The sequence below is a fragment of the Schistocerca cancellata genome, chromosome 5, assembly GCF_023864275.1.
Source record: "Schistocerca cancellata isolate TAMUIC-IGC-003103 chromosome 5, iqSchCanc2.1, whole genome shotgun sequence".
Taxonomy (NCBI): Eukaryota; Metazoa; Arthropoda; class Insecta; order Orthoptera; family Acrididae; genus Schistocerca; species Schistocerca cancellata.
In genome coordinates, this window is record NC_064630.1 from 583,186,242 (window position 1) to 583,200,954 (window position 14,713).

General features: G+C 36.9%; 1 protein-coding gene across 1 annotated transcript in view; it reads right to left on the bottom strand.

Moving 5' to 3' along the window:
- LOC126188138 (protein FAM50 homolog) overlaps positions 1–14,713 on the bottom strand; it is a 127,775-nt gene that overhangs the window by 33,010 nt on the left and 80,052 nt on the right. Inside the window, exon 5 of the mRNA XM_049929628.1 lies at positions 7,901–8,003. Coding sequence (XP_049785585.1) covers positions 7,901–8,003 — 103 coding nt within the window. The remainder of the gene's footprint in view (positions 1–7,900; positions 8,004–14,713) is intronic.

A 14,713-nucleotide genomic window follows, 5' to 3' on the forward strand; every position in this document is an offset into this window, starting at 1 on the left:
TGGATGTAATGCAGAAAATTATCCTCTTCCATTTTTATGCATTTTTGCAACCAAACAGTCATTTTTTAAAATTTTTGTCTTAATTTACCTCGACATTCCTGAAGAGACTCATAAAGCTGCAGAAAAAGTAACCCACTGATACTTATCACTGACATCGTTGTATATGAGTGCGCAAACCACTTCGTCTTTCTTCCACTTCAGACAAAGTGCAGTTTGCATGCAGTTCTTGCACAGTTCTTGGCTTTATACAACAGTATTTTAGGGGGTAACAAGAAGCTTTGTCTTTATGTAAACTACAAATTTACAGAATTACCTATTAAAGACATCTCTACACATTTACTTGAAGTAAACTTCGTAATTTTGCAACTTCATTTTCCATATAATTTCCTGAATCTGTTTAACTAGGTCAAAGAAACCTTCAAATCAGTAATGTTATTCTCACTTGCATTTCACACGGCCCACTCATGTAGATCGCTCTGGGTAACAGTGCGTAGATTCTCAGAAGCAGTTCTAAATTTTTCAAGTAATTTTTCTTCAACAATTCTGAGAGTTCCATTTTGGTGTATATTTTGTATGCCATGTAATGCTTTGTGCCTTTTATACAATTCACTTTCAAGTTTTACAAAACGGAACTGGCTTTTGGCACTGCTTGACTTTAAGCGTTTTCTCCCTCCTTCATTAACCAAAAAACTTATAGAATTTTCTGTGTCACTGAAAGCTATTAACACCTATATTTTCTGCAGACTAGAGAGACACTGAGATTTTGTTTTGGACATTAATTACCACAACATTCATCGTTCAAACCACAATTCACTATATCATTTGTTATTTACTGTTTCTTCTAATGTTTCCATAATTTCTAACAAAATGTTAGACATAATTTGAAAGACTGTCCAAGAAATCAACTAATAAGTAACTAGGTCTTCTGTAGAAGTAGATGATTTCAACTGCATACCACACGCTTCATATTTAATCTCTGCAAGATTGAAAACATTACTTGGATTCCACATTACTCTGAAAGTCTGCAATCTACGCAAAGCAAATGCTATTAGCTAGCATATATGAAGAAATCAGAAGGAAAATTAATTCAATTTTATCTCCATTGTTAACACTTATCGACCTGCAAAGGCAACTGCTGATTATTATGGATATCAAGTGAATTGCAAATTCCAGCAAACAGTAGCTGTGAACAACAGTGCCAGAGAAACTGTCAGGGAAACTGAAATAAAATTATGATCACATTGTGCCAAGTTACCTGTTTACATTGTGCCACAACCAGAGCTATGCACCCACTGTGTTGCGTATACACTGTTGCAGCTATGGAAAGGGTGTACATCCTTCCAACCACCTAGCAAGCTACAAATTTGGCAGTTTTCAACATCGTTTTTAAATGCTTGCAGTGAGTCTTAGCATCTAAAGTTTTGACAGTGTGTGTGTGTGTGTGTGTGTGTGTGTGTGTGTGTGCTCTTCCTGTACAAATAATTTCTGGACAGGTTTCAGCATGTCAGATTGGACAGACCTCCTGTAAGATAAGAGAATTTATGGGGCATACAGTATGTCATTTTTCATCCACTTCAAATGCAAATGGTATAGTACAGGGCTAATACTGATATAATTTGCTCTCTACCATGCACTGCACAACAGCTTGCAGCATTTATATATGCTAGTTACAGAGGACTGAAGTCAGCTGCTGTGCCTATACTTGATCACAGAGCACACAATGTAATGTAATACTGGTTGCTATTGATGGCAACTATACTGACAAGACACTGTAGTAAATCCAGGAAAGAGCAGGAGGCATAGCAATCCTGGTATACAAGCAAAAGAAAAGAGGTCAGAAATAGCATAAAACTCAGGGCACAGACATAAAAGGTATGATAAGTGACAGCAAATCTTAGACTAGTTGAGGTTTAATTTGCATATTTCCATTTACACATTGGGTTACACAAGAAACACCATTAAATTACTAAATACCAAGCAGTCACACTTAGGCATGTGAGACTGATAGCAAGAGACAGTGCACGAGGTTCTGTAACCATAAGATACCTTACTGAAGAAAATATGAAAGAGAAATGCTCAGCTGTGAATTTATCTGGCATGAATTCAGGTCTCTAGCCTAAGACTGTTGACACTCTCAACTGGTGAGAAAATCAAACAACCTGGGGAAAAAATTTGGTCGTAAAATGATAACATTTTTGAAAGAAATACATTTCCTACATTTGCTGTTTTTTATTTCTATTTTATTTGGCGCCCTTTGATGTTTTGGTTGTGTAGCCAATCTCAGGCAAAATGTTTAACCTTGTTAAGTATATCTGTTTTGGGTTACAATCAAAGTTTCATGGGTAGCCATGGGTGGCTGGGCTTGAGGGCTGTAGCCATCATATTTGGTTCAGTACAGACAGTAACAAACAGCCAAATCACTGCGCTGCACACAGTTCAGGACTCCTTCACAATTGTAAATGGCTTATCTGTGTGCTACTGGAAGAATAAAATATGATGGCTGCAGCTCTCAAGCCTGGCCAACTACAAGCTGACCACGAAATTATATAACTGTAACCCAAAATATACATAGTTAACAGGTCAAACATTTCACTTCAGAATGGCTAAACAGCCAAAATGTCGCAGTACACCAATTAAACATCAAGGAAAACATTCAGTATGAACACGGACCGTAACTTCTTCACAAGAACTTTACCAGCAACCCTTCAGTAATAAAAGTTTTGAAGTTTGTTGTGAGCAGAGAGCTAATGTAGTCTTTATAAAATTAGAGCTCTCAACCAGTGATACAATGTCATAATAGATTCATAACTTATTAAAAGATAACAAAGTAGTACAATAAAGGATAGAACTATGAAATCCTCTTCATATCGGGCAAGGAAAGAGGCAGTTGTTAGCCACAGCTTATCAGGAAACACCATCCTGATATTTGCCTGGAATATTTTGGTAAAATCATGGGAAACCAAAATTATGATGGCTGTATTATGTAAGCAATCCTTTTTGGATTAGATTAAGTGCACTGTTCCCCCAATCATGGCATGAAAAACATCTTTGACATGGAGTATGGCTGAAAAGAAATGAACAGTGCTGCCTACTTTTCAATTCATTTTAGTGAGTTAACAAAAATCAATTACACAGGCCTGAATCAAACAATGGAAAATCCAGGATGGAATGTAACAACATGGTGAAAAGGAAAGTTGCTACCCACCATATAGCAGAGGTGCTGAGTCACAGATAGGCACAACATAAAGGCTTCACAAATGTAGCTTTCGGCCAGTACGACCTTCATCAAAATTAGACGACAAACACATACATACATACTCATGCAAACCCAACTCATACACACATGACTGCAGTCTCGGGCAACTGTGGTCTCAGTTGCCTGAAACTGCAGTCGTGTGTGAGTTGTGTTTGTGTGAGTGTGTATGTGTGTGTTTGTTGTCTAATTTTGACAAAGGCCTTACTGGCCGAAAGCTATATTTGTGACAGTCTTTTTGTTGTGGCTGTCTGCGACTCAGAATCTCCATTATACAGTCAGTAGCAACTTTTCTTTTCACACTATTGTTACATAGGCCTGAAGTATTCCTGCAGGAAAAAAGAAAGTATTTGTCTGGAGAAAAGCTATCAGCCTTGGTTTAAAACCTTTGGTTTGTTACTAATAGCCTTCAACTCCTTGTGGAAGCCTAGTGATATTGTGTGCTGCAAATTTCATTAAACATTAGTTAAGGATTTGCCTACTATGCAAATACTGTTCCTTGGTTTTAAGATCACCAGAAGAATGCTTTTAGTTTTCTTTTTAAGTAGTCCACATTGTATGTCTAACATAACCCCTGCAAGGGGGTACATATAATTTGATGTCAGTTTTTGTTGTTGTCGTCTTCAGCCCAAAGACTGGTTTGATGCAGTTCTCCATGCTAGTCCATTGTGTGAAAGCCCCTTCATCCCTGCATAAGTACCACAACCTATATCTGCATGAACTTGCTTACAATTACTGCATTCAGGCCTTGGTCTCCTACAATTTTTACCCCTTACACTTCCTTCTATGACCAAATTTACAATTCCTTGATGCCTCAGAATGTGTCCCATCAACCAATCCCTTCTTTTGGTCAAGATATGCCATAAATTTCTTTTTTCCCCAATTCAGTATACTACCTCTTCATTTTTTATTTGATTTATCCCATCTAATCTTCAGCTTTCTTCTACAGCACTGCATTTCAAGAGTTCCTATTATCCCCTTACCAGAACTGATTATTGTTCATATTTCACTTCCATACAAGGCTACAGTCCACACAAATATCTCCAGAAAAAAATTTCTAACACTTACACTGATATTAGATGCTAACAAATTCCTCTTTTAAAGAAATGTTTTTCTTGATATTGTCAGTCTGCATTTGATACCCTCTTTACTTCAGTTATCATCAATTATTTTGCTGTCCAAATAACAAAACTCGTCTACTACTTGTAGTACCTTGTTTTCTAAACTAAATCCCTAAGTTTTTGTCTGATTTAATTCAACTACATTCCATTATCCTTGTATTACTTTTATTGATGTCTATCTAATAATTCCTTTTCAATATGCTATCCATCCTGTTAAGCTGCTATTCCAAGTCCTTTGCTGTCACTGACATAATCACTCTGTCATCTGCAGTGTACATATTGAACAACACTAGGGACAGTCTACAACCCTGTCTCATTCCCTTCAGCATGTACAGCGCCCTCTGAAACTCTCAACAACCTCTGACTCCTTCAACTTATGAAGGTTTTATCTGCATATACTGTGGTGTATCGAGAGGTTGTAACAATGGAAAATTGTACTGAAATGCAGGAGGATCTGCAGCGAATTGATGCATGGTGCAGGGAATGGCAATTGAATCTCAATGTAGACAAGTGTAATGTGCTGTGAATACACAGAAAGATAGATCCTTTATCATTCAGCTACAAAATAGCAGGTCAGCAACTGGAAGCAGTTAATACCATAAATTATCTGGGAGTACGCATTAGGAGTGATTTAAAATGGAATGATCATATAATGTTGATCGTCGGTAAAGCAGATGCCAGACTGAGATTCATTGGAAGAATCCTAAGGAAATGCAATCCGAAAACAAAGGAAGCAGGTTACAGTATGCTTGTTCGCCCACTGCTTGAATACTGCTCAGCAGTGTGGGATCCGTACCAGATAGGGTTGATAGAAGATATAGAGAAGATCCAACGGAGAGCAGCGCGCTTTGTTACAGGATCATTTAGTAATCGCGAAAGCGTTACGGAGATGATAGATAAACTCCAGTGGAAGACTCTGCAGGAGAGACGCTCAGTAGCTCGGTACGGGCTTTCGTCAAAGTTTCGAGAACATACCTTCACCGAAGAGTCAAGAAGTATATTGCTCCCTCCTACGTATATCTCGCGAAGAGACCATGAGGATAAAATCAGAGAGATTAGAGCCCACACAGAGGCATACCGACAATCCTTCTTTCCACGAACAATACGAGACTGGAATAGAAGGGAGAACTGATAGATGTACTCAAGGTACCCTCCGCCACACACCGTCGGGTGGCTTGTGGAGTATGGATGTAGATGTAGATGTAGATGCAAAAAACACTATTTTCTTGATTTTTAATGATTTCTGTATTCAGTATTCCAATTGGAAAGATAGTATTACATATTTACGCAGCTAACTCAAGTCCCTTCTGCTACATTATTTACTTCTCATATTCTGCTTCATTAAATCTTTATTCAAGTCTCTTTCTTTCCAGTCTCATTTTGATTGTTTAACTGTATTGACTCTTTTACATTACTTATATTTTATGCTCTCCACATTATTATTATTGTTGTTGTTGTTGTTGTTGTTGCTTGCTAAGTACTGTTAGTGACTGAAATACAATTTTTCTCTTTGCATACACTGTCAAATTTGCAATCAGAATCTCTGACAGATCTGTTCATATAAATATTTCTTACGGAATTGATGGCATTTCCAGCAAGGTACTTAAAGCTTGTTCCCCACAGATAAGTAGCATTCTCAGCCACGTATGTAATAGCTCTTTGGAGCAGGGGGTTTTCCCCAATAGACTGAAATATGCCATTGTAAAACCATTGCATAAAAAGAGGGATACGTCGGATGTCAACAACTACCGCCCAATCTCTCTTCTGACAGCTCTATCAAAAATTTTTGAGAAAGTAATGTGTTCAAGAGTAGCCTCCCATATTTGTAAAAATAAAGTACTAACAAAATGTCAGTTTGGTTTTCAGAAAAGCTTTTCAACAGAAAATGCTATATACGATTTCACTGATCAAATATTAAATGCTCTGAATAACCGGACATCACCCATTGGTATTTTTTGTGATCTCTCAAAGGCCTTTGATTGTGTAAATCGTGGAATTCTTTTAGATAAGCTACATCATTATGGTTTGAGGGGGGCAGTGCACAAATGGTTTAATTCATACTTAACTGGAAGAATGCAGAAAGTTGAAATACGTGGTTCATGTAATGTTAAAACAAAAGCTGATTCCTCAAACTGGGGGGAGGGGGGGGGGGGGGGGGGGGGCTAATCAAGTACGGGGTCCCACAGGGTTCGGTCTTGGTCCTTTACTGTTCTTGATATACATTAATGACTTACCATTCCACATTGATGAAGATGCAAAGTTAGTTCTTTTTGCTGATGATACAAGTATAGTAATAACATCCAAAAACCAAGAACTCAGTGATGTAATTGTAAATTATGTTTTTCACAAAATTATTAAGTGGTTCTCAGCAAACGGACTCTCTTTAAATTTTGATAAAACACAGCATCTACAGTTCCGTACAGTAAATGGCACAACTCCAGTAATAAATATAGACTTTGAACAGAAGTCTGTAGCTAAGATAGAATTTTCAAAATTTTTAGGTGTGTCCATTGATGAGAGGTTAAACTGGAAGCAACACATTGATGGTCTGCTGAAACGTCTGAGTTCAGCTACGTATGCTATTAGGGTTATTGCAAATTTTGGTGATAAGAATCTCAGTAAATTAGCTTACTATGCCTACTTTCATTCACTGCTTTCGTATGGCATTATATTCTGGGGTAATTCATCATTGAGTAGAAAAGTATTCATTGCTCAAAAACGTGTAATCAGAATAATTGCTGGAGCCCACCCACGGTCATCCTGCAGACATCTATTTAAGGATCTAGGGATCCTGACAGTAACCTCACAGAATATATATTCACTTATGAAATTTGTTGTTAATAATCCAACCCAGTTCAAAAGTAATAGCAGTGTGCATAGCTATAACACCAGGAGAAAGAATGATCTTCACTATGCAGGGTTAAATCTGACTTTGGCACAGAAAGAGGTAAATTATGCTGCCACAAAAGTCTTTGGTCACCTACCAAACAGCATCAAAAGCCTGACAGATAGCCAACCAACATTTAAAAATAAATTAAAAGAATTTCTAGATGACAACTCCTTCTACTCACTGGCTGAATTTTTAGATATAAATTAAGGGAAAAAAAAACAACTTAAACATTAGTGTCATGCAATATTTTGTGTAATGTAATATCTTGTACAGACATCTTTTATTAACCTGGCACGTTCCACATCATTATGAAGTGTCGTATTCATGATCTATGGAACAAGTATTAATCTAATCTAATCTAATCTAAGGGAATGTCATTATGTGTGAGATTAAATTAGCTTCAATAATGTGTTTCAACATTTTTGTCAGTAATTTGAGTGTATCAGTTGAACAGTTGCAGGTACTGTTATGAACTTGGGCAATAACAAATCTTTTAATCAGACTTAAGATAAGAACTATAGCAAACTGTAATAATATAATTCACCACAATTAATAGTTTTATCTCACATTGTTCACTAAATCAATGTTCTTGATACATTTCTTATACACTGTAGCAACTGTAACAAAATGTCAAACCTTTTTTCATCCGTACTGTTCTCCTATGACCTGAGCCATCCCAGTAACTGAATGTTATTTCTATTTCTTCCTCCTTCAGGGATGATTGTTTGGCTGCCCATTCCTGGGAGTTAAAGAAAACATATTAGTGCTTATCACAATTATACAGAATTGTTTGGTTTCAACAACACGAGGTTAAAGATACTTTCTCATTAAAAATTAATTACATAATTATAAAGCAGCTGCCGAGAACATTTTTAGAATATATTTCTTTCCAAATTAAACCCAAAATCACAAGGTCCTAGGTTTGAGATACCTTTCTGCTATGTAACAAGTGATGAAGACTGAAAGTATGAAATACAATTTTCTTATGAAAACAGTTGCACAATATGAATAGAAAACGAGGTAAAGAAAGTCAGTCATAAGCTGAAGTACAAATGTAGCCAAGGATATAACTGGCAAAAAACAACTGCATTATCTAATTGTAAGGGAGACAGTCTGGAACCAAAAATTTCACTGGAAAGGAATTCCACATACAAATATCAATTCATTTCATAAATCATAATTCAGACAAACAGAATGAAATTCAACGGAATCCAGTAAAAATATAATGATACGAGGCAGCAAAAGATAAAAAGAGAATGCATTGAATATAAAAGCTAAGGAAGGGCTTAACACACCATCATAATCGTAGTAGCCTCTAATTATCCAACAGTGAATTGCTATGATTACAGTTTTGTAGGTGGTGGGCACAACAAGACATACAGACAAACAATACTCAATGTTTTCTCTGAAAACTATTTGAAATGGATAGTTTGAAATTCCACTCATCACAGAGAAATATTAGATCTAATGGCAACAAATAGATTTGACCTCTTTGAGGATGCTCATACTGAAACAATTATCACTGATCACGATGTAGCCACAGCCAAATGACTGGCAAAGTACAAATGACAAATAAAACTAGTAGAAAGATGTACATGTTAATTAAATCAAACAATGGAAAATCCATGACGGAATAATGAAAAAATTATGAAAAGAATAGATTGCTAACCACTACTTAGAGGAGATGTTAAAAAAAAAAACTGTTAAACATATGAGTTTTTGGCCAAATGACCTTCTTCTAAAGCAAACAAAACACACACACACACACACACACACACACACACACACACACACGTGCGTGTGCATCCACGTTCGACTACTCTCTCTAGCCACCGAGACCTCAGTGGCCAGATACAGTGGTCATGTGTGAGTTGTGCTTGTGTCAATGTGTGTGTTGTCTACTTTAGAATGAGGCCTTTTGGCCAAAACCTCAAATGTTTAGCAGTTTTTTTTTGTCGTGCCTGCCTGCGACTCAACATCTGCTCTATATATATTTAGTAACTACATAAAGAGACACCAGTATTACATCTCAAAGAGGAACTATACAAATTTTGCTCTGGACAGGCACATGAACAGGAACTACAGCTCCAGTTTAGACAAACAGTTGATCACGCATTTGACAAATACATGCCTACTATAATAGATTCCCCTCCAAAACCATGGATCTTGCTCAGGTGGGGTGGCGTGTTTTTTCAATGATGCAGATAACAGCACCATATGTTCAACCACAAATGAGATATATCTATGGAGAGGCTAGACTAACCAATGGTTCTTCATGAGGGGCAGCTGCCTTTTCAGTAGTCGCAGGGACAACAGTCCGGATGACTGACTGATCTGGTCTTGTAAGAAGAGCCTATGTGGCCTTACTGCACTGGAACCTGCTAAAAGCAAGGGCAAGCTACAGCTGTTACACATCTCCATAGGGGCCTGCAGCTTGAATATATGGCTTAATGATGTTGGCTTCCTCTTCAATAAAATATTCCAGAGGTAAAATAATCCCCCATTCAGATCTACAGATGGGGCTAACCAGGAATATGTCATCATTAGGAAAAACAAAACTGGCATTCTAAAGATTGGGAGGGGAGGGAGGTGTAATGTTTGATCCCTTAATCAAATAGGTAGGTCAGAGAATTTAAGAGAAGTAGAAGATAAGCTGAAACTAGATACTGTGAGAATTAGTGAAGTGTGGTAACAGGAAGAACAGGACTTCTGATCATGTCAGTACAGGATTCCACCATTAAATCAAATAGGGATAATGCAGGAGTAGGTTGAATAATGAATTACAAAATAGGAATGTGCGTAAACTACTGTGAACAGCATAGTGAACACATTATAGTAGCCAAGACAGATATGAAGTCAACAACCACCACATCAATACAAGTTCATATACCAACTAGTTCCACAGATGATGAAAAAACTGAAAGAATGTGTGATTAGATAAATGAAATTATTGAAATAATTACGGGGGAGGAAAATTTAATTACGGTGAGGAGGTGGAATTTGATCGTAGAACCTGCCTGGTAGTATTTTGCACAGAGGATAATATAATCATTGCTAACATATGGTTTAAGTAGTATGAAAGAAGGCTGTATATGTGGGTGACAATTGGGGACACTAGAAGATATCACATAGATTGCATAATGGTAAGGCTGTGGATTGGAGACCAAATTTTAAACTGTTAGACATTTCCAGTAACAGATATGGCCTCTGACTGTAATCCATTGGTTGCCAAATTTAAAAGTTGAAGAAATAACAAAAACATAGGAAATTAAGGAAGACAGAATCTGGATAAATTAAAGAAACCAGAGGTTGCTGAGAATTTCAGAGAGAGCATTTCACCATTTTGGGCTACAGCAAGGGAAAGTAATACAGCAGAAGATGAATGGGTAGCTTTGAGAAATGAAATGTGGAATGTAACAGATGACTAAGTTAAAAAGACAAGTCCTATTCAAAATTTCTGATGATATTGAATTTAATTTGTGAAATAAGAAAATATAAAAATTCAGAAAATTAAGCATGTGAAAGGAAATACAGACAACTACAACATGAGATTAACAGAAAGTGCAAAACAGCTCTGCAGGAATAGAGGGCAAATGTGTGGCTGTAGAGGCATGTATAACTGGGCAAAAGATAAATGTAGCCTACAGGAAAATCAAAGAGATATTTGGAGAAAAAGACAAGCAGCTATATGAATATCAAGAGGTAAGTCAGACAAAGTAGGGAAAGCTGAAAGGTGGATTGAATATACAGTGGGTCTACATGATGGAGATCAACTAGAGGACAATGTTAGAGAAGAAGAAGTAGATGAAGATACTGCAAGGAGAATATGACTTAGAACTGAAAGACATAAGTGAAACATGGTTTCTGGTGTATATGACAATCCCTCCGAACTACTAAGGTCCTCTGAGCAGCAATGACAAAATAATTTCACTTGACATGCAAGACTTACAAGATAGGCAAAATACCCTCAGACTTCACGAAGACTATAGTAATTCCAGATCCAAAGAAGATAGGTGTGAATACTACTGAAACATCAGTTTAATATAAGCCATGGTGACAAAATACTGACAAGGATTAATTACAGAAGAATGTAATAGGTGATAGAAGCTAACATACGGGAACATCAGTTTTGGTTCCAGAGAAATACAGCAACAGATGAAGCAGTACTGACCCTATAATTTGTCTTAGAAGATAAGTTGTAGAAAGCCAAACCAATGTTTCTAGCATTTGTAGATTCAGAGAAAGCTTTTGGCAATGCTGACTGGACTATACTCCTTGAAAAATTTTGAAAGTAGCAAGGATGAAGTATAGGGAGTGAACTGTTATTTACAATTTGTACAGAAACCAGACTGCAGTTATAAAAGTAGAACAGCAAGAAAGTAAAGCTGTAGTGGAGAAGGGAGTGTGACAAGGTTGTAACCTCTCCCTGATGTTATTCAATCTGTTGATTGGGCAAGCAGCAAAGGAACGCAAAGAGAAATTTAGAACGGGAACTGAAGTTCACAGAGAGGAAATAAAAACTTTACGGTTAGCTGATGACACTGTGATTCTGTTACAGAGAGAAAATGATTTGTGAGAGCAGCTGAACGGAATGCATAGTGTTTTGAAAAGATGTTTTGAGATGAACATCAACAAAAGTGATAGAAGAGTAATGGAATGTAGTCAAATTAAATCAGTTGATACTGTGGGAATAAGAGTAGGAAATGAGATGCTAAAAGTAGTGCATGAGTTTTGCTATTTGGGAAGCAAAATACCCGATGATGGTTGAAGGAGAGAGGATACAAAATGAAAGAGTGACAATAGCAAGAAAAGCATTTCTGGAAAAGAGGAATTTGTTAACATCTACTATAAATTTAAGTTTGAGGAAGTCTTTTCTGAAGGTATTTGGCTGGAGTGTAGTCTTTTATGGAAATGAAATGTGAGTAACAAGTAGTTCAGACAAGAAAAGAGTAAAAGCTTCTGAAATGGGTGCTATAGAAGAATGCTGGAGATTAGATGGGAAGAGTGAGTAAAAAATTAAGAAGTACTGAATCAAATTGGGGAAAAAAGAAACTGATGGCACATCTTGACTGAAAGAAGGGATTGGTTGACATGATGCATCCTGTGGCACCAAGGAATTGTAAATTTGTCATGGAAGGAAGTGTGGAGGATAAAAATTGTAGCAGGAGACCACAGCCTGAAGGTGTAAGAATTTCCATGCGCAGCAGCAAGCAGGTTTAAATAGATGAAGATTGTGATAGTTATTGCAGATGAAGAGGCTTTCACAGCACAGACTGTCATGGAGAGCTGTATCAAATGTGTCTTAAGACTGAAGTCATCATTGTACATGATGATGATGATGATGATGATGACAACGTAAAAGATCAAGACAGAAGACAGCCACTACGGTATAGTTTCCGTAAATAAACTTATAAAGAAACACAACTACTACATATTATGTGTAAAACAAAACAAAGAGTTCAACGTACAGAGATGATAAATGGAAAGAGTATGGATATCAAAACAGCAATGTGTAAAGCCTTCAATGACTATGGTAGCAGAATGTTATCAAAAGACTTGTTACAACTCCAAAAGAAAAGCCAGGAATATATTAAAAGTGTTAGTGTGCAGAACTCATGTATTATACAGGATCTGAAACTGAGGGTGACAAAACAGAAACAGAAATGAATTTTCAAATGTTTCTTTACAATGGAAGACCAAGGAAAGCTGCCCCACTTTAATTCTGGTTCCACTACAAAGAGGAGTGATGCAGTTACATTGAAAAACAGCTGAAATTACTACAACTGAACAAGGTCCCTTGGCATGATGAAATTACTATCAGACTCTATGCAGAATTTGTCCCTCTCTTAACAATAATATATCACAGGTACTTGAACAAAAAACTTAACCTACTACTTGGATGAAAGCATAGGTCCCACACATCTACAAGAAGTGTAGCTAAAATGACACACAAAACTACTATCCAACATTGTTGGCATCCATCTATTGGAGAAGCTTAGTACATATGTTAAACATAATGAGGCACACTGAACAGAATGGTTGCTTTGATTTCAGAAACAGGTTTCATGTGAAACTGATCTTGTATTCTTCTAACAGGGCATCCTGAAAGCCATGGACCAAGGCCATCATGCACATGCAGCACTTCTTGTCTTCTGGAAAGTGTGACTCATTAACATATCAACACTTATTAACAAAACTATGATCATACTGAATATCAGACATAATTTATGAATGGTTTAAAGACTTACTGTTAGGGAGGATGCAGCATTTTGCCTTGGATATTGAGTCATTGACAGATCTAGAAGTAATACAGACTTCAGTTTAACACTATAAATATTAAGAAAGGATTAAATTTAATTCCAAGGTGTAAGAATGTCCCATGCACATCAGTGGAATGTGCCATCCAGGATGTACTACTACAAAATTAGCTTCTAGATTCTGCCTAATTGTGTAACCACCCAAGTATTAACCAAGTGACAACTGGGCAGTAGCCATGAATAATTACTTTTAAGTAGAGTATATTAATGCATTGTAACACATTTCAGGCATGAAATACTTAAACCGACTAGCATTAAAAAACTAGTTAGTCTGCATGAAGCACCTTTGAAAACAACAGCCATCACTCCTAGAGTGGAATAACAGTGGACAGTAGCCAATTCCTTTCAAAACTAAACCTAAAGAGAATTATAAAACCATAGGACATTAAACTCTTTACCATTTCATTACTTTAAATCACATTGGTGACAACAACTACGGAAACATTGGATCAGTAGAGATTTATTTCTACTTGGAAAGAAACACTATTTCAAGCAACAAATGTAATATGAACACAGGATTATTAAATTTTCTTTTAGAGTTTGTGCTGATTACACAAATTTGATGAGCAAGACATGAAGGTGCGTTTACTATCATACGCCTCAAATGACTGTAGCACAATTCTGGCCTTGTGACTCTGACAGTTATCCTCCTGGAAAATTCTATCACCATCAGGGAAGACATCAAGCATGAAAGGATGCAGGTGGTCCACATTAACGTTCACATAATCCACTATTATCATGGTGCCTTTGATTACTATCACAGATTCCATGGAATCCACAGCATAATACTGCCCCCATCAACTGTGTTTTTGGTGTGGAATATGTTTCAAGTGGCTGTTCATCTGGATGAATGCATATATAGACACAAACACTGACATGGTGCAACAACAAACAAGATTCATCCTGCTAGATGGCATGTTCACATTTATCTGTGGTCGAATCTTGCTATTCCTGTGCCCACTTCAATCACAACTGATCAAGTCATTGGGTCAACATGGGAACACACAGGCATTGTCTGTCGCAAGGCACCATGTTTAACAGTATGCACTGAATGGTGTACTTTAGAATGCTTGTGCCTGAACTCTATTGTCAGATCTGCCACAGATCACCTGCTATCCTGCTTTACAGAATG